The sequence below is a fragment of the Plodia interpunctella genome, chromosome 20, assembly GCF_027563975.2.
Source record: "Plodia interpunctella isolate USDA-ARS_2022_Savannah chromosome 20, ilPloInte3.2, whole genome shotgun sequence".
In the NCBI taxonomy this organism is placed as follows: domain Eukaryota; kingdom Metazoa; phylum Arthropoda; class Insecta; order Lepidoptera; family Pyralidae; genus Plodia; species Plodia interpunctella.
Window position 1 is genome coordinate 1,558,351 of NC_071313.1, and position 27,167 is coordinate 1,585,517.

Genomic DNA, 27,167 nt, shown 5'->3' on the forward strand with positions numbered 1-27,167 from the left:
CCGGAAAAATGCTCAGATATGAGAGAGAGAGAGAGAGAGATAACAAAACGTATTTAACAAAGTGTCTCTCCACAGGGTTTCCGCCATTTTCATGGCTTTAACTTTATAAACAGAAGCCGTGTCGCCTCCCTCGGCGAGCCATTTAACTCGCTTTTGATGTACGCGCCCTAGTTTTCTCAGTTTTTTGCATTTTCAACGGTACCGTGGCGGTACTTGTGTTATCTATAATAGATGATGTTGCTTGAACCAACCTTTGGTTTTTGAATTTTACTGACTGATATTATATTTCATAGGATTTCTAATAGCCTTGTTGATGTTAGAATAATGTGACCGCGGTTCTTTAATTAACTAAGGATTATATAAAAAAAAATATCCTAATGGTCTTTATTATTAACTAGATGTTGCCCGGGGCTTCGCTCCCGTGGAAATTTTGAGATAAAATATAGCCTATAGTCATCTTGGATAATGTACCTTTCTAACGGTGAAATAATTTTTGAAATCGGTTCGGTAGTTTCGGAGATTACTCTCAAACATACAAACTCAGAAACGCTTACCTCTTTATATTATAGTAATATTATAGATTACTATTGTTATTATTAATCTCAATTTAGATAACTTGAAATTTGACAATAACCGAGATCCGTTCTGCTTCAGTGTTAGCTCGGAGGACAATGCAAAGGCATCCTTATTTCTTAAGCTATTCGTTTTTGTGCGATTTATTTTTTCCCAATCTATATAGACTGGGAAAAAATAAATCGCACAATATAAGAATATTCTTAACTAGCGTTTGCCCGCGGCTTCGCCCTCGCATCTAGGGTTCTAAGCAATATATTTTAAGTTAGACCATCCGCTATACATATGACAAAACCGCGTCACATTCCATCCACTACGTTTACCATTTTACGTTTTACGCGAACAAACAGCCCACTTACAGTTTTATTATATACTAGCTATTGCCCGCGGCTTCGCCCGCGTGAATTTCATAGTAAAATCTCAGTAATTTTTTTATCGCGCACTCTGTAAGACTGGTAAACATATATGATTCAAATTCGCATTTTTTCTCATCTTTAGTTCAGTTTTCTGTTTCCCGCTGCGTGTCTCGTCCCATAAACTTGTCCAATCCCGCTTTCTGCTATGTAATGTAAAGTAGATATACCGTACCGTTTCCTACATATTATGCCATCATGTTTTTTGCAATGTGTCCCGTCCTGTTTCCCACTACGTGTCTCCTTCCCATTTCTCGCTCCTACTCCCACTCCCGCTTTCAGCAACGCGTGCCGTCCTATTTTCCATGACGTTTTACGTCCCGGTTTTTTATTAACCACAAACGTAAATTAAACATTTTTTGTATTAACTATTACTGTTATTTACTACAAAAAATAAGTGTGCCAATTTTCAGCTTTTTATCTTGAGGTTAATTTTCAGAAAAATTTGAAGCACGTATTCATAACTTTGTTGCAAACAACCAAAATCCAAATTTTCAAGTCACTAACTTCAACAGTGTAGAACTTTCATATTTACAGTTTTTCACCCCTTTCACCCCCTTCGGAGTAGAATTTCCAAATCAATCCTTAGTGCTCACCCAAATTTCAGCTTCCCGCAGTTTCGGGTGTACGTTGTCTTTCAGTCAGTCAGTCAGTCAATCAAGAGTTTTATACTGATATATTGATACATACTGCGCCCATTATACCTATATCAGACTTTAATCGATAAAAACAATTTGTTTATATTCTGCTTACACCTTTCTACAAAAATTTAAAGTAAATCGGCTCCGTGGATTGTTATTTTAATTTTCCTTCAGGATCCCCCTCATTTTCCGGGATGAAATGATTCCGAGGAATTTTTGATTCATAATTAGTTTTTCAATTATCCTACGGGAACCTGACCATTTACCGGGATGAAATGTATCTAATTTTCCTATAGGACCCTCCTCATTTTCCGGGATGAAATGTCTATAAGATGTTAACCCGGGATTCTGAGGCATTTTTTATTCATAATTAGTTTTTCAATTATCCTACGAGAACCTAACAATTTACCGGGATGAATGTATCTAAGATGTTAACCCGGTATTTAAGGTACCTATATACCAAATTTCAAGCAAATCGGTCCAGTAGATTTCGAGTGATGCGCGTTCAAACAAACAGACAGACAGACAGACAGACAAAAATTTCCAAAACTATATTTCCGTCATCTATATCAGTAACTAAGTATATTCCATGAAGAATTTTAAAAAAAATATCCAATGTACAAATTTGGCCTTTCTTCAATTTCATTATATGTATTGATTATTATGATGATTGATGATGATAGAGTATAGAGCATATAGATATTCCTAATATCGGCTAGCAAGTACCTAAGTAATGTTAATGTGTACATGCCTATTTATTTTGTTGAAATAAAACTTACTCAATAGATATGGTAAGTGTCTGCAGGTACTAAAAACTACCGCCCTTTTCCACCATCGGCGAAAGTTTCCTCAAATTACTGAAAATCTCGAATGGTAACTCCAATGTATGTGGCCAAACCCTGCGAAATATATTCCGGGCCAAACCTGCGATCGATGTCGGACATTTGTCATCGGCCTGTGGTCTCATTCTCGTGTTCAAAATCGTTACGATACCGTGGCGACTTGAACTTGAACAGATCGAACTTGAACTACATTGAAATCATCTTTCAGTTTTTCATTCAGTTGAAATATCACCGAAGCGTATTCACGGTATGTGGTTCAGAGTAGATAATCCCAACTCAATCCCAATATTATAAATGCGAAATTAAGTTTGTTTGTTACCTCTTCACGCATTATCTACTGGAACGATTGTTATGAAATTTGGTACACGGATAGAAAATAACCTGGAATAACCTCTAGGGTACTTTTTATTCCGAAATCCCCACGGGAGCTAAGCCCCGGGGCGCAGCTAGTATAATAGATTAATGGAGATCAGTATGCCGGTTCAGCGTAGTACTGCAATCGAGCTATGTTATAACTTTGGCGACATTATAATCTGATACAAATAAGAGAATTGCCCCCTGATTGCGGAAATGTCTCACCGCCGCACGTCGGTCACAGGACACTGGTTTAACATAAATTGCGCTATTCGTAGCGAGCTGAGTTGTTGCAGTCTGTAATCAAATGTGAGTTTAATATGGAGCTTGTTTCGCTGGTCAAGTTTCTGATTGCGCTGTAATTTCAATTTATTCTAGTGTTTATATTAATGAGTAGCCTTTCCCACGTGTATTTCCGTTATAAACAAAGAATTAAAGTAAAATCTCAATCACTTTATCGATTTTCTTCAGGAGTAGTCTTTATTTCATTCGTATATTGTCTCCAGTCATGGTTGCATTTACCGTTTCCCGGATTTCTGCTCTCTTCGCGCGTTTTTTTTTCTGTCTCTTCGCGTTTCTCGCAATAAGTCCCGTACTGGGTTGGCAACAGGCTGATAGAGATTTGTGGTAAAAAGGGATGCCTTTGCCAATAAGCTAATAAAAAACCCAATGTGAATGTAATGTTTATCACATGCAGCTGCTGAATGAATGATATCATTTAAGCAATTCCATTGATCGATCTCGTAATAGATTAGCCCTTAAGTTAAAGGTGACAGAACGCGTTTACAGCCAGCACGTGGACAGCAAAATTGTATAGAATTATAACGCACGTGTACACACGCATAGTTTCTCTGGGAGCTTCTATTTACAGCAATGAAACTTAGTAATGAATCAGTATACCGAATCCGTAGGAGGCGTTATAATTTCATTAAACAGTGCAGAAATGTTGCACAAGAATTCAATATGCACGGTCCATCAATAAAATTGACCAAAATCCTTAGGAAATGGTTGTCCTGTAACGTCTGCAACGCAATTAGTCGCCGCCGCTAAATAAAAACAATGAAGTCGACACGCACACGCGCGGCGTGACGCGGCGTGACATGCAATTTAATTCGGCCGCAGTAATTGGATCTATCAGTCCTGCGGTATATGGATCACTAGACTTGCTGATGTCGTAGGGCAGAAGCTTATAGCGTCCTAATAGAAAATGTCATTTGGAAAACTCTATTATTATGATATACTAGCCACCTGCCTGACCCGTCTCAGCACGGGATTATAATACATTATAATATACATCGGGAATACATAGTGATGCATGGCGTGGTATAAACGTAAGTAATATCCATCACATACAAATAAGTGGAAGGTGGTTTTGTTATACTACTAACTTTTGCCTGCGGCTGCGCCCGTGTGATTTTGTAACAAACATGATTTTTGTACAAACTTTAAATCGCCCGTCGACTGCAACATCTTTTTTTTTCCGCAGGACTTTAAACAATAGATGACAATCTACATTTTGTAAAGAAGTATCGTAAATACAATTTTTTCCCCGCTATAGCTCATAGGGAGTTTGTTGACCCGCTGCTTCCAGTGACTTGCACCAGCCTTCCCGAATTGTGGAAGTGTCCAATCGGCGCAAGTCTGGGAGTCAATCCTCGACTTATCTCGCCGCTCTAATGATACTCATTCGTTTGCCGCGCACTTCCTGTTGACCCGCGCCCGTATTTCCATTACTCAAAACCTGGATTAGGACGGCCTAGACTGTGTGTTTGTTTATTCTTCAACCGGGAAAACTGGCGTCGTATGCTTCCTACCCTAGAATAGACCCACTCCGTATCCGTGGATGTCGTAGGAGACGATACTAAGGTAAAAATGCTTTATCAGCTTATAGGCAACAGCATTCCTACATGTAGACGGCCGGTCGTAACACAGTCCAATCTTTAAATCCTAGAAATTTATTTTTAAGCCAGATGACACACGTCATTAATATAGAGAAACGTTAAAAAACTGAATTTACGCCATAGAAGCAAACGAGAACCTTCGCCCATAGTTACACAAATATAAAAGCCTAATTTGAAGACCATTCATTACATGTATACAAAATGAAACACCAACTTAATTTAGCAAGAGTTTAATAAAAAAATGCAAAATAATAAAAATATCTCCAAATATTGAGCCTTACGCTAGGATATCAGTAGGTTGACTACATCCAAAATACATAAATTACACGCACTCACACATGGTTTGTGGTCGGGTGATACCAGTAAAGGTGCGGCCAATAGGTGTTACATTATGTCCATATTTGTATAAAATAGTCCGCGTTGTGACACAGTCGTAGCACGTTATTATTCTGTCTCAGTCACACATCTTACGTGTGCAAGAAATGGGTGACTTGTCCAGTATTTATAATTAGACTAAAAAATAAGTAAGTAAGTAAGTAGTTTAGAGACGAATATATTTTTTAAAGTAATTCATAAATTAAAACCATATCTCTATTTACTTTAGTAATGAGAATTATTTGCAATAACTTTTATTGTATGAATAAGAGGCAACAAATTCTAACCAGCTAGCCTTCTAGCGGACTTATCCCTCGGATCTATTACAGTCAATCCGAATTAATTGGAGTAATAAAAAAACTAAGATATTCATAGTACGTGCTACGTCTCAATCACAGCTTACAAAAATACATTTTTAATACAAATAATATTTTTTAAATTTTTGCACTTACTATTGATCAGCACCTTTACGCGTCTATTTGTTCGTGGCCAAAGCATAGCATTAGGCATAGTAATTTATATACTGAGAAAAAAACCATAGGTTATCTGAACCTATTACAGTATATTGTCGTGCCGATTGTGTTACATGATCACTGTATGAACACAATTCATTTTTTGAATCTTGTCGCAGGTTCAGTAAAATTGAAAACAAAAGACCACGAGATTTGTCAGGAACGTGACATGGAAATACCTAGTTCCTGTCTACCCCCACGGGAAACAGACGTGATAATATGTATGTATAAAAACCATCAAACCTAGTTTCCCATCACAACATTTTCAAAAATACTGATAATTGGTCTAGGTTTTTAGTTTACTTTTAAAAAAGATCATCGATTTCGTTTTTATTATTTTGCGTGTATAGCAAGCTTATGACACGAACATATAAACGTAAAATATCACCTTTTAATAATAAATAAAATAAATACATCACCTTGGAGTACAATATAATTGGTTGGACATAATATATTTTCATTAGTAAAAGGCATACGACGCCATTTTTAAACATTACGTTAACAAAAGATTGGCACTAATTTCCAATGTGAAAAACATCATAATTACAATTTACAAAATGTGTGAAAAACTTAGTTTTTTGAAGGGAAATTTCGAAGGGGATTTTATTGTCATTACACAACTTTGGTATGGAAACAATTTGAGCATGTTATTTGACGGTCCCACGAATTCAAGAAAACATTGCAGAAATATTTTCAAATCCTTATAATTGAGGCTAATTCTAAACATTTGAAGGTATATTATAAGGCAGCTATGGCAGGTGAAACGTTATTACAATTTGAATACAATTCTTCCATCTGTCAATGGGTAATATATTTTCCAACTGTGAAATGTATGGTTGTATGTTTTGTGGAATATTTAGTACTTACCTACATTAAAATATTGTTGTACACACGTACATTTTAAAAAATGCATTACTTGGAACCGCCATTTGATTTGGGTTTTATTGGTGCGTCTTTTCGTATTTTTATATTACATTTATAATAAAAGAGTTCTAAAAGGTGAATTTTACTGTCGCTTTGAGGCCTGTGCACACCCGCCTACGTAGCACGTGCGCGTGCGCGTGCTCGTTTTAGCAACTTGTAACGCACGCATCTACGCCGCCAGCCACAATTCCGTACAAAAAAGCGCACGCGTACGCGCACTCAGTAGATATGAATGAAGATATGAACCTGGTTTTGACCTTTGATACAGTGTGAGCAGGACAACAATATATAAAGGGACAACAACAAAATTCACCGTACAAGAAAAATATTTTAATAAGGAGATTTTCATTATCGTACAGTACCAAAGGTGCGTCTTAAAATAAACCTTATTGATTATGACTTACAGCTGAATATTGATTATCAAGAAATGTGGCCATTAATAAAACGCCATTATGGATTCGAGAAGTCCGGACGCAACAAGTTTTGTCCTACAACTCAAGTATAATGCATAAAAAGGACAGAACTAGTTGCACACGACCTTTCTGAAAGAATAAAAATATCTTACTCGTAAACTAATACATTTGAAAATATATTTCAAGAATAACTTTTTGACTAGTGAATAAAAATTACATCTATTCGTAAATATTTAAGTAATTAATATGAAAGCGTTCGTATGAAACTCCCCAGAGTTTGTGCCCGCACAGTGCGAGCGAGATAGCATCTAAAACGAATTCATACAGTATAGACTTATTCTTTAGGTTAACCAATTTCATGAGCTTAGCTTTGTCTATCTAACACAAATTTTTACAGACAAAATTATTTAATTACCCGAAATAATTACATATGAGTATTAAACATGAAATTATTTTTAAACAAGTTCATTTAACATGAGACTCTTTATATTAAATACGTTTGAAACTTGTTATATTTTAGTTCACAATTTGATTCAAATAGAAATGGAGATAACATGGAAAATAATGTTAACATTGACAAGAAAACAAATTCTTTGGCGTTTTGAGCAAATGTTGAGTTATGGCATCTAGCGGTACTAAACTCGCGCTTATGATATATTAAATGTCGATATAGGATTGGTCCACTGCGCTCCAACCACGAACCGCAAATATAGCGAAGGACAACAACAACTATGAAAGATGCACAGACGTCACTTAAAGAAACGGGGCCCTTTAAGTGACGTCTGTTCGTGTGGATGCTTACTTCGTTTTCCGTTTCGGAAAGAGGCGGAGCCAAGGCAGAACCGCTTACCCCTACTCGTCTGCCTCAGCCCCGCGTATCATCTTTTGATAGAGAAATGGCAACAGCGCGGCTCCTCTTTGTGGTTCCAATCACTTCTAACGTGGAAAGTAAGAATTTCTTAGAACTAATTCCATTAGTCAGAGCGCAGGGTAAACTAATGACTCATACAAGCATTTTTATTATCATACACTAGATTCGTTGGAATATATGGAAATACAGATTTTTGTTTTTCAAAACTGTGAGAGAAAACATGTCATTGCAATCGGCAAGTTTGGTTTTATAATTTTAAATGTTAAATTTAAAAAAATCTTCAAATGTCATAACACTAGATTTTTAAATATTTGTTATGATTTTGTTTGTCGAGCTTCCCTCTATTTTCTATACATTCCCACGTAGCAATGAAACACTATTGAAATTAATTACATAACTTCAATTCCTTATAAGTAGGAGTACCCTATGAATCCCATATAGTACAAGTTGTAAACTATGTATATATACATTACAGTGAGCAGAGCATTCGCACCATATATTATGGTTACATAATATGATAAATGGGAGCAAAGTGATAGATAGTTGCTTTGGAAAAAAAAAAGTTATTTCCTTGAAGCGTGACGCGAAAAATTAATGTCATGGTTGCTCTTGGAATAATATGTCCATAATCTAATAATGTCCAATATGCTTAGGCAGATATAAATAAAATGATAATTTGGGTAATAAGATAAGAAGAATAATATGCTAAATATAAATTAATTAGCAAAATGCACGCTAGATGGCCCCCAAAGTTGAAATATTAAAGAAAAAATATTCTCTTAAATGTATGCATGGAAATGTCAAGACAGTCTATTATTCATTTTGTCGTCAATTAAAGTTAGAAATACATATAAAATCAATAATTGCGTGCATACATGTTAGAACGCGATTCTAATTGAGTCTGAAACGGTTCTCCGACAATTGCTTTGTCTACGAACGTTTCGTCGACAGAATGTTTCGATATCGGGCGTATGAACGACAGAACCCTTCATCTACGAACGATTCGCCGACATAATGTCTCCTCTATTCTGTCGACGAAACCTTTCAAACTCAAAATTGAACATCATATAATTATATATAGACGTTATTTGTGTAATTTAATCTATGTACCACATGTTGTGCAATAAAATCATTCATTCATTCATTCATTCCAATCTCTTTGCTTTATTCCGCTGACAAGACGTCGAAACCCAGGGTCCGTAATATAGCTTAAGTCCGTTTTTTCTTACGAGTTCTAACATGTAAACAAACTTCACAGTACGCATTGTTAAATTATGTTGATAATAAATCAAACATTCATTCAAACCTATATATACATTGTAAAATAAAACATTAACCACAAAAGTAATTTCCTAAAATGTCTATTTTATAAAATATCATTGTAATATCATAAAAAGACAATGTTAACATAGTAAAACTTGTAAGAAAAAACGAACTATATGTATATGCGTGTGATATCCTAACTAATATTATAAATGGAGAAGTAAGTTTGTTTGTTACCTCTTCACGCTCTATCTATTCAACCAATCTTGTTGAAATTTTGCATACATGTAGTATGAAATAGGTACGCGTGCGAAACCGCGGGCAACAGTACTTCATAAATGCCGGCCACAAGTAAATTAAGATCAAAGTCAATTCCCAAGATCATCAGACAGTGTCGTAACAATCGTGTTGCGTGACTTCCACAATTGCTCATCAAGGTGCTTTTCAGTTCATAATGTGATCTCATTCCTTACATAGACATACTACTCGCGGGACACGATGGACAGAACACCCGAGGCGTATTTTAAATATCTCTTTCTTGAAAAAGCTAATTTAAAATAAGATAGATGGGTTTAATGTTTTTTTTTTTAATGAATAAGCCAAAATATTATCTAAAACATTCGAGCACTATTTCCTTGTTCATATTTACTTTTTCGTGAGTGATAAAATTAAATAGAACTCAATATTGTTCTCATTAAATAAAATCTGTATTATAACTTCGAGAAGTTTGAGTAACCTAATAAAATCTATTTTTTACCTTGATATTTATCGAGCTAGAGGAGTTCCGTTCCCAGGATTGAATGATAATTTACATCAGGCCAATAAAAACACAACCGGATCTTCAAAATTGGATTTCTTAATGATTAATCTTTAAAGGTTTACCTTACAAAAAAGTTAAAGCACACTTTAAAGTAACGTATGTTTTGTCACAATCGCACTTTACCATATTTGACAATGACAGAACGAGACAAAACATACGTTAGCAGTGTGCTTTAACTTTTATATGAATAACAGGGTTGACATTTACGCTGACCCAGGGCTTCGCAGCGTCACAACCCCGGATGAAACCGGAACACGCGAAGACGAGAGAGAGAAAGAGGCTTATCGAGTATAACTTGCCCATGACCTATACATGCCCAATCCAGCATAATTATTTAATACGGATCGTTGCGCAAGTCTTATTGCGCGTCTAACACACAGTGTTAAATTTCAATTTAATTTTCATCATTCCACTATACGATTCTATGTAGAACGGTGGTAGATTTAAATAGTTCATAATATCAAATCAAACATAAGAAATATATGTCATTGTAGACTAAAAATATAAATAAAATACTATGCGTTGAGATCTGGAAATTCATGGTTGAAAATGGATGACTTTGTATGAGCGATATTTTTATGACATATTTAGAAATGTAATAAATTTTGACATCGTAATCAATGGTCATTTTGAGATCTGAAGATACAAATTGTATTACATCATTTATGTATAAACAGTATTCATATTATATTTGTTTATTATGCTAATAAAGCTAATAAAACTGTGCAAATGGTTGGATTTTATCCTCTTTAGGATAAAACTGAATGTATTTTTTTTCGTATTTTCACAAATTAATATTGCATGTATAAAACAAAATACGAACGACACTTAGTATCATTGTGCGGTATCTTATAGAATACAGTATAAAATCAATATAAAATACTTAGATTACGTGCGAGTATGTATCCTATAGTTATGGCTATTGGTTGAGTGTCAGTATTGACATTAACGTTGGAAAAAAGAATGATTACAATATGCTTACACCACTTTCTGATAAAATATATAATCTGACAGATAGAACTAACCTGCTGGATACATATGCCTCATGTGATTAGCTAGTAACCCTATCCAACACTTGTGAAACACAACTTTTAACGCTTTCTGTTCGATATAATACTACCAGATAATTTATCAGCAAACGGTGAAACGGGTTCTTAAATCAATTAAAAAAATAGTTTGGAAAAAATAACACACGTAACACTTGAATGCACTAATTATTTGCTTATCGAATCTCCGACCGAAATCGTACATGCAGTCAAACGCAGCTTGTCAATCCAAAATGATTTAAGAAAACCCGGCATTTCGAACGAATATATATTGTGAACGAATATATATTGTATGTGGTTTTGTTTTTATTTAATGTCAATACTCTCATCAAGAACTAATTAAGAGCTAAGATTTCAAAAGTGAGCCATTATATTCATAGATATATAATATCGTAGCTAGATCGGGAAAAAGTTCTATAAAATATTGGATCGGGTGACTATTTTGCGTATATGTTTAAATATACTCTGTTTCTTATTCAGACATGAAAACGGACAATGACTGTGGCTATCTCTTTCTTTATACGCAAATAACCTACGCTACCTTCACGCTCTTACTAAAGCCAATATTGGAACGTGATGACGACATAAATACGTACTGCAGAAAGAGAAAATCCCACTTAGGGCATTGAATTTTTTCCGGACGACTTAGAAACTTAGTATAGTGATGTAGACGCATCGTTTATATAATACCGAATCGGGGAGCCTCGTTACACTAAGCTAAACTATTTCCACGCACGGGATTGACGAGCGACATGGCGATTTGAGGAAATGAAACAGCGTATGTAATTCTCAACTGCCTTAGTGACTGTAATAATAAACGTATTTAATGCATTGTAGTTGCTCTTTTAACGTAAATTAATCAAATGCTCATTACTATAAGACCAAATAAAAAAGTCATGTTTTCGTTAATATAACGCGAACAAATCAAAAAGGTGTAAAATGTGTTTTCGTCAATTTCGTAATTATATGACGACCAATGAACAAATTTAAGAGAAATCATATTTTTAAGCAAGATTAAATTATGTGTAGCAACAAAATATTCCCACCTAGTCTAAACCGAAACATTATATCCTCCCAGATTAAGATATCACCTACTTAAATTACATTATCAAGTCGTGAGTATCTTTTCACCTGGGCGGATAATGTATTTTAGGAAGTTTTAATTTGAGTAGAGTTAGTTTTTGAATATAAATGTGTTCACCAAAGCGCCACCTGTCGCCAACGCCGCGCAACTAGAACTACACTCGTATAAAATTGCACTTGGTCGCTCACTGCTCCCACTCTGTCTCCTCCACTCCCTCCATGCTGTCCTGTTCCAGTTTCATGTCAATTTGGAGCTTAGCACTCATTGATTTCATTATCTGTAACAAATTTTGTTAATTTGAAGACCTCTTGTATCTTTTCCTTGTGTTCAGTGACTTGAGGCATTGACCTATTTCCGAGTGACTTAGAAACTTACTATAGTGATGAAGACGCAACGTTCATATAAAATCGTATCGAGAGGCTACATTGCACTAAATTATAAAATATTTCCACGCACGTGATTAATCAAGGCCGTGAGAGAGAGAGATAGTAAGAGATACTCACGCTGTCCTGTTTCTGCTTGACAGAGCCCTCTAGCGGCACGTGAGACTTGATCAGGTCTGGCTTCGGCTTCTGGCCTGGTTTTTCTTTCGCCGGCGCCGGCGTCGAAGGCTGGTGTGCTGATACTGGACAAAAAGTTTATTTAGCTTTAAATAAATGGTTTTGCGAAAATCTTGTGAAGTACAAGATATTTTCAAGCTCTATTTAAAAGCTATTTTAGTAAAATTCGAACTCGGGACTATTAGATTACAGGCGTAGTAACCACATGACCATCTCTATAATAGGATAGCCTGTATATAAAATAAATGTATAAATGCATTCACATAATGAAAATCAATTGTCTTTAATCGATCAATTTTATTTATAAAAATGTATATAGTTATATATATATATATATAATATAAATGATAACTCACAGGGTTGCATCCCCTCCGGCTGCAGACTGTGCGTGCGAGATGGTACACTCTTCCCGGAGAACCACTCCTTGGAACTGAGCCAGGGCTCCCACGTGACCAGAGTCGGGGGAAACAGGTCGTCTTGGAATAATTCGCTCTGAAAGAAAAATCAATTTTAAAACTTTACTCTCCCTTTTATTTTCGTGTGTTCCCAAATTAAAAAAGCCAAGTTATTGTAAACAAAAAACATATTGAGCAAAAAATTTCAGCTATATGTTTAGTTTTCTTCTAATTTATTTCTCATGACGTGTTAAAGTGCCTGTGAAGGCCTAATTTCTGAATAAATTATTTGATTTTGATCCCCAAAAAATAACTGTTCCCGTGAGAACTTTACGCGGGCGAAGCTGCGGGCTACACCTAGTTTATTATAAATTGTTACACTTACCTTTATTCTCGGCACTGTGAATGACAGAGGTTCGATGTTCCCGTTAGTTAGCCTCAGCGCTCGAGCGAATTCCACCTACGATCAATATAAATGTTTTAATTTACGCAACTAAACGCGTCGAATGGAGTGTTATGTTTTTATATGTGAGTTTATTTATTCCACCATAATTATTGAACACCTTTTCAGATCGTTATCTGATATCACACACACACACACACATCGTTATGTGTGAGGTTTCGTTGCATTCCTTACATTATCACGGGTGGCATATAGGCATAGGTAATGTGATGTAATTATAATTATGTGGCCGTCCAAATCAAAAGGGACCTTATGGCGACTGGCATTTAAGTCTTTATTGCCGTTGTTCGAATACAAAACAACGGCAATAATGGCGTAAGTGGCGGGCGCCAATATAAGTTTAGTGGGGTATAAAAATAAAGAGTTATGAAAAGGTGATCACAGAAATCTATCTCTATTATTATTTAACCTTGCATTATATGTAGTATGAAAATTCATTGAATGAAACTAAAATGTATCGGAGTCGGCTGTTGTGATATTTTTTTAAAAGTGGTAAAGTTGTTGCCACTGAACCCGAGAGGTCCCTGGTCGGGTCATGATGGAAAGTGATCTTTTTCTGATTGGCCCGGGTCTTGGATGTTTATCTATATATGTATTTGTTACAAAATATGGTATCGTTGAGTTAGTATCCCATAACACAAGTCTAGAAGTTACTTTGGGGCTAGCTAAGTGTGATTTGTCCTAATATATTTATTTATTTATTATAACTAACCTTATCGACGGCCAAGAGATTCTTATGTAGGTACGCAATGCCTTGGTGCAGCGTGGAGGCGCGGTGGTGCGACAACGCGACAATATGTGGCGCTTCTGCAGTCACCTCGTAGCAGTAGATTGTGGAATCGCCCTGGTATTCAAATTATTTATTCATTTATTGCACCAAAATTACAAAAAATATGCACTAACGACATATGCCATTCTATATCAGTCATCATTATACCGAAAGGTGGTAAAATGATATATGAAGAACTCATAAATATTTCAATTGAGCAGCGATTGCGATTATGTTTTCCTTCACCGGAAGAAACTGATGTTCTATAAAAACATGTGTTAAACCCTTGGATTCTGCCCTAGGATCCACGCCATATATCGTACGAGGCGTGAAAGGGCCAAGGGAGCTGACAAGCAACAACATAATTTCCAAGGAGGGTTGACGTCACGCAGGCGATCGTAAAATCACAGCCGAATCTTCAAAATTTTAAAATTATTAGCTACGGTGACCTTGGGCTTCGCGGCTTCTTAACCTTAACCGCAACCGGGAGAAGAGAAGGAGAGAGAGATAGAGAGGAAGGGAGAGGGGGAAGAGAGAGGGGGAAGAGAGAGGGGGAAGAAAGAGGAAGAGAGAGAGAAGGAACGATGTACAGAAAAGCATACAGTATGTGTGTAAAGAGTAGTACATAAAATGTTTCCTCTTGTCTGTATGATTTTTTACGCTGACCTCGGGCAGCTTTATGGCCCCGAACACAACCGGAAATATGCGAAAATAAGAGAGAGAGAGAGAGAGAGAGAGACAGGCCTGTATCATCCTTACCCTGCCAGTGAGGAACAGAGTGCCGGAATCATGGTCGATGTGAGTCTGCAGAATAGCTGGAGACACGTCCAATCCAACCGTACAAAGTGGTGTTGATAGATCGTTAGCCTTGTATAGTATGATTTGGCGCTCTGATACTCTGAAATAAAGGTTATAGATCAATAAGGTAGTCACATACCAATATAACTATATTTGTAGTAATACTAGAGGAATTGATATATTTTTCACTTCTCATGTTCGTAAAGTTTAACATTATGATTGGATGTAAGCCGCTTAAAGATAAATTTTAAGGTTTAGAGTAAAAATTAAAATCTTTGTGCAGAGGGTTTTGTACAAAAAAATAAATGTGACCTATAAAATACAAGCAATTAACTAGATTTTGTTTTTTTTTTTCAAATACACCCTGTACAATATATTTTAATGCCAGCTCCAGACCTATAAAATACAAGCAATTAACTAGATTTTGTTTTTTTTTTTTTTTCAAATACACCCTGTACAATATATTTTAATGCCAGCTCCACACTGTCGCCAAACAGTTCGTCGGTGGCATTCGAATGCGCGAACATTGCGTAGTTAATATAAGTTATTTTATTTACCGCAATGAAAAACCAGCAATGTATACCGAATCCGCCAAAGTTTGGCGAACTGTTCGACGACAGCGTGGAGCCGGGATAACAATGTATTTTTAGACTGTGTCCGACGGAGTAATAATACGCCTAGTTAGAAAATTCTTGCAAACTCATTCTTCCATAAACACATTTGTCACACAGACACCCATCCCTCAGCAATCCTAATACTCACATGTTATAATGCACTTGTGGCGACATGAATAACAAGCCACACAAGTGATCCACGACATGTACGGACAGATGGCACTACGGTCGACTCACTACCAGAAGCTAACAAGCCTAGACCGCGCAGACAGTGCGTTTTCGATTGGAAGCATAAATACGACCTCCGACATGACACTGTCGGAGCCGTGCGGTTCCCCAGGCGCAACACCTATCAAGTCATGCAAAATTCTAGCCCAAACAGAAGAGAAGAAGTCAATCCCTAATGTCCACTTGGCTTAGGCCCGTGCTATACCGCGTGTATACAGGTTTATCGGAAACCGAGAAAAGAATAGAAATAAAAAAAAAACGTTTAATTATAGGAAACACAAATACAGCACCAACCACAGAGAACATAATATACAACAAGTTAGACAAATTAAAAAGACCCCCCGACTTTCAATACTTATTTCGCCACCACTTTTGAACGGCCGAACCGATTCTGATCAAACATAACATAATATTAGCTATCAAATAAAAAAAAACACATTCAAATCGGTTCATCCGTTGATGGGCTTCGGAGACAGACACACTTAGCGATCAAACGCCCATTCTTTTTGCGTCGGGGGCTAAAAAACAAAAGAAAATAAACAAACAGACAGACAGAAAGACAGTATACTTACTTGTCGAATCCGGTGACAACGAGATGCGTGTCCCGCAGCGCCCACACGAGGCGGGCGCCGCGGCTGCCGGCCGGCCCGGCGCCGCATCGCAGCGGCTGCGTGCTCGACCGCGGCTTGTATGTCTGATACGATATGTTTGTTTGTTTGTAAACTCTTTATTGCACGAACAAAACACAGAGAAAGCAGTAAAATAAAGAGGGAGAAGCGTACAAAGGGCGGACTCATCCCAGAAAGGGATTTCTTCCAGTCAACCAAGTATTTGAAAGTGTCTAACATGTAATATGTCATTTTTTTATTTCTTATTTTTGAACCGTACTTAGATATTAATTTTGGCTGATAAATTTTTTTTTATTTCTTATTTTTGAACCGTACTTAGATATTAATTTTGGCTGATAAATTTCCCGCACGGAACATATTTGTCCAGCTTTTTTGGCATACTAGCTACGCCCCGGGGCTGCGCTCCCGTGGGAATTTCAAGAAAAAAGTTCCGTGTGTGTTATTACAAGTTATATTCTCTACTCGTGTACCAAATTTCATAACACTCCGTCTAGTATACTTTGCGCGAAAAAGTAACAAACGTTATAACACATTCATAATATTAGTAGGAAGTAATTAAAAAAGTAAGTAAGAAAAGTTTTTAAATGAATGAAATTTAGCTATTGTTTTATTGAAAATATGAAAAAAAAACTATTATAATAGTTTAATTATAATAGTATTTGATAAAACTTTACAATATAAATCAATATTAATTCACAACACACTTTACAATACAATATTATTCAAAAAGACCACCCCATGACGCACCTGGTGCAAATGTGCTCATATTATTGATTATGCCACGGGTTTAACTAAATAATCACGCTTTTTTACTCATTAGCTTTCATAATCACGCTTTGCCCCAAAAAAAGCTAACAACGCTGGTTATAATGCTCATATTACTTATATATTTATAATTATATATAAGTTTATATATACAACCTTATTATATGATAGATTAAGATGAAATTTGATACACGGGTAGAATTAAACATGTCCCTCCAGAACGATCGATCTATTTTCCCGATAGGTCTACTCCTTGTCTTAATCGGTCCAAAAATAATGTTTATATTCTAGTCCATTTTTGTAGATTTAAGACTTTATAGCTGAGTTTTCTTGAGATATTAAACCTGAAGTCCTGAAGATAAAATACAAAATTTCCCTCACTCTCACTAGCAGTGGCGAAGCCTCCATATAACACGATTCCTGCCGGCTTACCTTGACAGATTCTAATATATATATATATATATTTATTATTAACAATAATAGCTTACCCCCGCGGTCTACTCTTAGAAAAATCCTTACTAGTTACTATAGGTATGTAAGCCGAGGAACGATCGCATTACCTACATATAAAACGACAATTTTATCGTGAGCCACATAATTACATTGCGCGCTTTCTAAAGACATTCTTTAATATCGTAATACTAAATAAGCAATGCATTTGAAATCGCGCAAACGCACACATAAGATTTTACCATCGCGCCTCGGTCACGACAACCCGCCTATGTTTTTGGGAATTTTAATAATTCGGATGAATGAAATTCACACACACATGCTTAATACCACTACATAGAACCAATCGTCGATATACGGCGACCTATAACCCGATCTCAAATCGCCTCCCAATCTTTTTGTAGCAGGTATTAACGATTTGATTGGCTTGGCAATTATTAACCAATCAGAGCGATTCTGCCTAGCGTCCTGTCAAAATCAATCACACTAATTAGTTAACGCGCGCATTTGCATTGCACAGGTTTTTTTATGATAATTTATTTGTTGTGTTTGATTGTGAAACCTAAAAAATCGAAAATAGTGAAATTTTACTTGCCAAGAGTGTATTGTGCATAGTGTTCCTGTAAAGGTTTGTTTGTTTTTATTGTTTTTTGTCGTCACATAGGTCGTAGTACGTATATGAGAAATTTACGCGTTATCCATGTTTTTGGTCCGGCTTTACCTCTATTTTTTTTCACGCCACGCCACTGCTCACTAGTCCGTCTTTGCAGATACTACGAATTATAACTAAGGCTTTTGTAGAAGATTTTCCGTGGTATATTAAACCTCATGTCTTGGAGATAAAATACACAATTCTACTCACCCTAACCAGTCCATCTTTGCAAATCGTAGCCAAATATTCCCCACACGACGACCAATCCATGGCGAATATTTGATCAGTGTGACCTGTGAGTATTATCTCAGGGGTGGGGGGGTCAGAGGTCAGATCCCATATTTTGACCGTGTGGTCGTGCGCGGCGCTAGTGAGCACATCGGAAGCGTTCGGGTGGAATCGGACGAGGTATATTTTGTCCGGATGCGCTGAGAACGTGCGTTTAGGTGTGTTTGTTGATTCTTGTAGACCTGTGACAAATTGTTATTAGATTTATAAATCCACAATAATATTATAATGCTGTATGTCTGTCATGCTTTGATGGATAAACAAACGCGAACCGCTGGGCTGATTTTGATGAAATTTGCAATAGATATTCTTCTTCATAGTCGTATTCCTCATGACTGAGGGTCGTGGTCATTACATGGAATGAAACACACATAACAACTTTCTTGGCATTATTAATGGAGTGGTTTACCATTGCCTTCTCCATTTCACACACGAGTTAATAATCAACGAGTGTGCAGGTTTCCTCACGATGTTTTTCCTTCACGGGAAGCAAGTGGTGATCTATGAAAACTACTACACATGAGTCAGATTGGTATACAAACTCATGTGGCACGAGTATCATTCGAACCTGGGACCTTTCGATCCTCAGGTGGGGGTCTTAACCATTACACCACCACCGCTTCTATAGATATAGTCAATGCCTATTACCTGAGGTAATGTAAGAAAAATAGACGTTATTAAACTAATTGTTGTTTATATTTTAATTGCAACTCAAACAATAAAACATAGAATGTGCCAGCTGATTCCCCTCGCGCGTAGATTATAAAAGTCAATCAAGGGAAAGATTTTCATTGACTTTTAAATATTTAGTATTGAATAGTGTGGGGTTTGTAGATTTGCCATCAACACATAAAGAAGAAAGGAAAGCCCTTGAATGTCTTTTACAATCATATGCGATTTATAGTACACAAACACTTTAATAAATAAATATACCTATTAGGACAAAACACACAGATTGAGCTTGCTCCAAAGTAAGTTCTAGACGTGTGTTATTGGATACTAACTCAACGATACTATATTTTATAACAAATACATATATAGATAAACATCCAAGACCCGGGCCAATCAGAAAAATATCATTTTTCATCATGACCCGACCGAGGATCGAACCCGGGACCTCTCCGTTCTGAGGCAAGCACTCTACCACTGCGCCACCGAGGTCGTCAAACACTTTGGCTACAAACAGAAAATTTTTCTCGTAGGCGGATTCAGATCTTTATTTATTTATTTATTTCGCAATAACAAACAGTCTTGATTTAAATAATTGACTACTCACCACCTTCGGGTATGATCCACTCTCGAATTTGACCATCATCGCACGCGACCATTAGCCTGAAAATGACAAATAGTTCAATTTTATCAAAAGTCAAAATAAATTATAGCCGTTTTGTATTCTACTTAGTTTATAGTCTGCGCACTCTGCCTGCGTATAAAATTAAAAGTTTTAAGATTTAAGATGATTTTATAATCGGCCGCTCATCTAATATCAACACTCTTTGGGCATGCTGTCGTTGCCTATCAGCGTCAACGCTTTACGTTACTTACGTCACATTCACGGTAGGTTATATAGTGGTCCTATTCTAGGGCGGGACCACACATCGCAACAACAATAACCAAAGATTTACCTGTTATCATCGAAGGGGTCCCAAGCCCAATCCTGCAGCGGCGCGGGATGCAACAGGGCGGCGGGTTGCAGCCCCCCGCCGTGGGGCGCGGCGGCCGCCTTAGCTACGGGGGTAGCTCCCACGGGGAGCTCCACCACCCCTATGCGACCCCCGCCGCCGCTGAGGGGCACCGCGCAGCGTACGCCATTTGCTAAAAAACGAAGTTTTTTTTTACATAAATGTCATTTTTGCCACAAGCTTTTTATTGTCGTCAGAGAGATGTTATGGCGTTTAACGTCTGACAAAACCCCACGTCCGTGCGATAAACGTTGAGGAGTTTCCTCGTTTGGAGCAAATCCGGGCTGCACCATCAGGCCATGCTTATCATAATAATGCATTGTCATGGAAACTGAAGCGACGTGGGAAACTTCAACTCTGTAAGAGTAGGAGAAATCTAACTTGCAAGATCAGATTACAGACAACGGGACAGGTGAAACCATATAAAAGCTTGTAAAAAATGTATTACAGTGAGTCCAGGTGAGTCCAGATATAATGAAATTGAAAAGTATTTTGACAAGACACAAAAACAAGGGAGAAATAAAATATTTACTATTATTATTCTTTGTATTTTTATATTTCACTCAAAATTAATTTTTATTATTATTAAGACGTCACACTATTGTCGAACACCGACTGACAGTTGCCGACGCGATTTGCGTAGTTTGCATGCGAGCTTTTATTTACCGCAATGGAAAACGAGCAACGTATGCCGAATCAGCCAAGTTTAGCTGTTAGAAAAAAACATGTATAACAGACATAAAACTCACCATAGAAGCCATTGCACTCCCCAGATATCTGCCTGCTGATATTCTTTATGTTTTCCACTTGTGTCGACTTGTGTCCCGGCGTGCCTTTCAGATGTCGGAACTTTGACACTTTGCCTGTAAAACGTCAAGTGTAATAACACCCTTTAAGGATCAGGAGGTTTTGGAAGCTAAACGTCCTTGGGTGCACATCGACTACAATATATAATGCTCTGAGAGTGTGGTCACTCACTCCTATACATTTTCGTACTTTAATACACGATAATAATATTGTCCAATTGTCTGTATGTGTCGTTTATACAATGAACTTTATTTGAGTAATGAAAAGATTGATATTTTTGCTGTTACTGAGACAAATGTTTAAAAAAATAAAATCAAATGTATCCTTTGATATATTATATTATATTTTTTAACCTATTTTAGTTTTAATTTTTACAATGGTTTTAATTATAAACAGGAACTGTACGTAAAAACAAAAAATAAATTGTTTGCTTAGCACTTTGTTGCTTTGTGGAACTATATTTTCATATGTTTGTCATGTTGTGTGTACATGCTTTTAGGTCAGAGTCTGGCTCATAACTTTTGTTATATATCTGTTTACATTGATTGTAACCTGTTGTGTATACCTTAATAAATAAATAAATAAATGCACCAGGAGCGGTGGTTGTGTAATGGTTAAGGCCTGTGGACCGAAAGGTGAGTTAGTGTTCCGTACAAACAGTCAAAAAACGCAACCCTAGTCAGATCACTCGTGTGTCTGCCTGTCCGTCTGACTGTCACAGGCAATTTGCTCCGAATCTACTGGACTAAATCAGGTGAAATTTGGTAAGATGGTGTAATCTTATGACCCAAACACATAAATGCAGAGTAAATATTTCTTTTTCAGAGGGTATTAACTGAAGCACATTATATACCATTAATATAGATCTCTTATGCGTACGATCATCATACCACTTACCAAACACAGTAGAAGTCCTTTTAGTAGTGACATTAGGCACTGACGAGCGCTTGTCCTCCCGTTCTGGACTCTTCCTTGATTTTAACGAATCTCGCCGACTAGAATTAAAAAAAATAAGTTATTTCGTATTTTCCACATAATGGGGAAGACTATTGCCCAGCAGTAGGACACCATAGGTTAAAAACAAAGAAGAGAAATTGTGTTAGCCTTAAAAAGTCCTACATTCAGATCATATATTGAACCTTATGTACCGGTAATAAGACTGGCTTAAACAAGATAAAATACAATATTTTTCCATGCACTATCATGCAAGCAAACGGGCCTATGGACACCCGCAACCTGTACTTTTGCACCAGGGTGTACCTCAGGTGAAAGAATAATAATATCCTTACCGCAGTGGCGCAGGCGACGGTGGAGTGTCAGATTCAACCGCAACGCTCACTGAACGAGACTCGTACGCGCGACGACGCTCTGCTATCGACTGGTTGGCGCCACTGTGCATCAAACAGGGTCTCACTATAAGTCTATTATAGTAAAGCCAGGTCCGCAGCGCCGTGTTTTCGTGTTAGCTAACACAAAAACATTGCTAACCGATTAGGGGCGTGGCCTAACAGTTATATGTTTTATAAAACATGTTTTCCGAACCGAATGGTTAACATACCCCGCGTTCGCCTGCGGAGAGGGGAAGTGACTCTTTTTGTGTTAGCGCTCACTAAAGAAAGACATAGGGCAATATGGAGTAAACTAAACATAACAACAATAGGCGCAGCGGACGGGCGATTTTTCTAACTTGTTTTTATAACATGTTTTGTTAGAAAATTGGCGGCTGCGGACCAGGCTTAACAAGTACATGAACAAATCACACAGATTAAATATAAATTATTAGCCAGAGGTTTACACTCAATATTGTCCCAGTTTCTTTCCAACCAGGCCAGCGCAACTTGTAGATGGGTTTGTTGTTCGGACATTTTGGGAAAAAGCTAGAAAAACACTGGGCGTATAATTACGACACAATTACAGTCCGTCCGCTGATTACTTATTATTGTGAACTGAAAATATAATTTATCATATGAAATGGGCTCTCCCAATAGCAAGAGTATTTCCATGAATATCTTAGATAGATAAATGGATAAACTCTTCATTGCACCATTCACAAGGGAGTTATAAGTTACAACAAGATATTCAAACATAATGAGTGCAAAGGCGGACTTATCGCTAATGCAATTTCTTCCAGCAAACCTTTGGATGGAAAGAGACACAAGTAGACTAAGAGGGTGCACTATACTTAACAGTATTAAATCAGTATAAAATGTTGTTGTTATAGAACAATGAATATTATATTAGATTAAAGAAGACTAATATAATGAGACTTTACTTGCTTCCTAAATGATGACAAGGTTTGGGCGTTGCCAATTTCAGCCGGCAATGCATTCCACAAACAAGCAGCCTGGACAGTAAAGCAGTGGGAACAGAACTGGGATACGTGAACAGGAATAACTAGGCGAAAGGAGTTAACGCTATGTCGTACCTCGCGATTATTACCTCACTGAGAAAATTGAAACGTTCTTTGAGGTAAAGATTAGATATAAACTAGATACAAGCTTCCAATAAACGAGTAACAAATACTTACTCAGTAGTCTCAAACATCTTCCTCCGCTCCGCCGTACTGGGTGTCTTGGGTCTGTACCCAGAATCAGAAGAGTTCACCTCTTCTTCAAGACTTGTGTCCGATTTGCCATTAGTGTACTCCTCTGTACAAATAGACATGCATTGTTACTTGTTATTTTATGTACATACTGGCTTCGCCTCGGGGCTTCGCTCCCTTGAGAATTTCGGAATAAAAGGTACCATATGTGTTATTCCAGGTTATATTCTACCGGTGAAAAAATTTTCATATCAATCCGTCCATTAGATTTTGCGTGAAAGAGTAACATGCACACATCTTCACAAACTTTCGCATTTATGATATTAGTAGAATAAGGGGAAAATACGAAATTAATATTATATTATTTTAAAATAAATTAAATTTTGACGCAATATGTTTCATTCGATGCGTGACAAAACAATCGTGTCCGTAATCGCAGTAAACCGTTGAGCAGTTCCCTCGTCAATTCAGAGTGCACCATCAGATCAGTATCCATACAATCCACATCCATATTTCCATACTAATATTATAGCTGCGAAAGTCCGTCTGGCACGTTTTCACGCTAGATCTATTTCGATAAAATTTTGAATAGATATAGTTAATGACCAGAAGCAATGTCGATTTTCGTATATGAGGAAAAAGTTTAATGTTTGTATATGTTCTTCCTTACCTTTGTTAGGAGCCTCCACGTCACTGGTGGGAGAGAGTGACTTATCTTTCTCCTCTACATCTTTTGCTATCGGAGTCGAGGTCACAGGTGACTTCACAGCGGCGGTGATGGGGGATGTAGCTGATGACAACACATATCTCAAGACTTCACTATGTCAATAAATTTTAGAATTTTGAATAGACATTATCATACTTCGTCATTGTCTCTAATATCCGCATGATCACGGTTTCATTCGGCTGAGACGCCGCGAAACCCATAGGTCAACGTAAAAAATAACCCATTTTATATCCGGCCTCCCGCCTGACGTCAACCCTCCTCGGGAATGCTACTATGTTGCCTCTCAGCTGTGTAGGTTATGTGTCCCTTGATCGCCTCGTACTAAATTCACGGGAGGATATGAAATGATCCTACTCTAGCCACGTCTTTACTACTAGTAGTCAGTCCCGGCTTCGCTCGGGTAAAAACAATACATTATACACCTAATACCTTTTTTAGGAGTCACACAATGAATTGGTGAAAACTGCATGAAAACCCGTGCAGCAGTTTTTGAGATCATCGCGAACAGACAGACAGACGCGGCAGAGGACTTTGTTTTGTAATATGTAAGGACTAGATTTTGTCCACAACTTCGTATGTGAGTAAAATCCATTTCCCGTGGGAATTTCAGGAAATCCCTTCTTAATGCTCCCCTATACTGTCCTAGGAACCTACACACCAAATTTCAGCTTTCTACGCCCAGTAGTTTCGGCTGTGCGTTGTCTGTCAGTCTGACACTCAGTAACGCAAGAGTTTTATATATATATGGATAGTCGCCTCGGAAACTCGGGAAGACGCGAAGATGAAATAAAGATTTGTGTAGAAAACTCACCAGATTCAGACTTCGTTAGTCCTGGAACGGCTGGCACAGAAAACACCTTGTCGAACGAGAACTCTTCGCTTCCCGACGATGTTGAGAAGGGCTTGGGGCCCAGACGAGGCTGACGGATGAATAATGTAATGTTATATCTTCTGTGGAAGCTGTACCATGTGGGCCGTAAGCATGTTCGTCCACTTTGTATTCTAGCTAAATAATACTGAATAGACTATATACTTATGTTTTATTTTTTGCATAAAAGGCATGAAAAATAACATAACAGTATGTAATACTATTGAACAAATGTATGTACAGTCTGTCAAGAAAGTAGTAAAAAATAACCTATTTTATATGGTACAGCTTCCTCCTGCCTGACGTCAACCCTCCTCGGGAATGCTACTATGTCGCCTCTCAGCTGTGTAGGTTATGTGTCCCTTGATCACCTCGTACGACATTAACGGGAAGAGAATTATAGAATAACTAGGCGAAAGGATTTTACGTAGTTTAGTATTTTTTATTTTATTTTTTTTAATGAGGTCGCTGTCTCCTATTGGCCGACAACACTGAAAATGTATCAACCAATTTTAACCATTGTATTTGGTGTTACAATGACAAAAAAATTTAGTTCGAAAGGCCCGTTTTTTTCACTTTCTTGACAGACTGTAAACTATTATATTTTTAATATATCGTGATAATTTACATATTATAAGTTTTTATATAAGTTATATTCAGATAAATTAACATTACTTATAAAGATCATCAAATTTAGGGGTTTAAATGCGAGGTTCTACGAGAAACGACACCTTAAGGAGGCAGCCGCTTACGATGTATTATACATATCATTTTTATTTGACTTAAGCGAGTGCCCTCTACAAGATACCTTTTCTCGTGGAACATTACATACATATTTAGCTTTAGCATCACACAAAACACCCCAATACTCAATGTGCAATCGTTAAATTTAAATAAAACAAAGCAACACAGTGAATCATCTTTTAAAAATCCACCTCTAATATTCCTGGCAACTCATTAAAAACAATAAAAATCTAAATTCTACGTTCACGCCAACAAACCAATACCTTATAGCCAGAAATAGGCACCGCAGTCGTCCGAGGCCTAGGCTTCGGCGCTTCAGGGTGCTCCTCACCAGATCCCGGCTCAGAAATGGACGATCTTGGCAGGGGTTTTGGCGCCTGCACCGGTACCCCATTGATATAACTATTACTTCTCGACAAAGAAGACTCATTCGATTCCGAACTGTCAGATTTCTCAAACGTTTTCTCAGGTTTCTCACATAACTTCTCAATTTTCTCACCATGTTCTGGTTTCTCGTCACTTTTCTCAACATTATCGACAATCATTGACTCGTCTTGGATTTTCTTCTCAGAATAATCGTGGCCATTATCTGTTATCTTTTTGTGGAATCCGTTGGTTTCTTTAGTGTTACTCTTTCCCCGTTCCATGCCTTTGATCAAATCTTTTACGTTGACGAAATCTATACGATCTTCGTCTTTGGCTTCGGGTGTTGTCGTTTTTGGGAAGTGTTTCACTGGTTCTTCGATGGGAGCTACTGGGGTTACCGCCTTTTTGGTGTCGGTTTTCTTTAAAGGGGGCATTGCCAGTATAGCTTTTACAACTTCGTCTAAATTTCCACGATGAATCTGAAAATAAAAGGGTGGACTTGGACAAAGGAAGAAATTATTACATTTTTTTAATTTAACAATTGTTGTCTTATGTTAATACTAATATAAATATATCAAGCTTCTATAAGCTATCTAAAAAAAGCATTATGTGATGCAAAAAAAATATAAAAACAATTACTTACGTTAGCAATTTATTGTGTACCAAAGTGTACCTTTTCCCGCTACTAAATCACTAACTACAAGAACACCACACATCTAACACAAAAAATCCGCAAATAAAGTAACACCACAAACACAAAAAAAAAATAACAAAAAAAAACAAATAAT

At 37.1% G+C, this 27,167-nt stretch overlaps 1 protein-coding gene across 2 annotated transcripts in view; it reads right to left on the reverse strand.

The window, feature by feature from the left end:
- Nucleotides 1-4,938: 4,938 nt before the first annotated feature.
- The window catches only part of pod1 (pod1 coronin), a 29,136-nt gene continuing 6,907 nt past the window's right edge, over nt 4,939-27,167 (reverse strand). Inside the window, exons 8-24 of one of the 2 annotated variants that reach the window (XM_053760221.1) lie at nt 26,277-26,858; nt 25,213-25,321; nt 24,345-24,464; nt 23,660-23,780; nt 22,422-22,523; nt 22,030-22,127; nt 21,075-21,188; nt 20,269-20,458; nt 19,920-19,975; nt 18,566-18,825; nt 16,432-16,553; nt 14,979-15,117; nt 14,163-14,294; nt 13,373-13,447; nt 12,949-13,084; nt 12,536-12,657; nt 4,939-12,309 (exon numbers count right to left, since the gene is read on the reverse strand). In XM_053760221.1, the coding sequence (XP_053616196.1) occupies nt 12,217-12,309; nt 12,536-12,657; nt 12,949-13,084; nt 13,373-13,447; nt 14,163-14,294; nt 14,979-15,117; nt 16,432-16,553; nt 18,566-18,825; nt 19,920-19,975; nt 20,269-20,458; nt 21,075-21,188; nt 22,030-22,127; nt 22,422-22,523; nt 23,660-23,780; nt 24,345-24,464; nt 25,213-25,321; nt 26,277-26,858 (2,571 nt within the window). In that variant the 3' untranslated portion in view covers nt 4,939-12,216. The remainder of the gene's footprint in view (nt 12,310-12,535; nt 12,658-12,948; nt 13,085-13,372; nt 13,448-14,162; nt 14,295-14,978; nt 15,118-16,431; nt 16,554-18,565; nt 18,826-19,919; nt 19,976-20,268; nt 20,459-21,074; nt 21,189-22,029; nt 22,128-22,421; nt 22,524-23,659; nt 23,781-24,344; nt 24,465-25,212; nt 25,322-26,276; nt 26,859-27,167) is intronic. The other variant, XM_053760223.1, reaches the window with a different exon arrangement.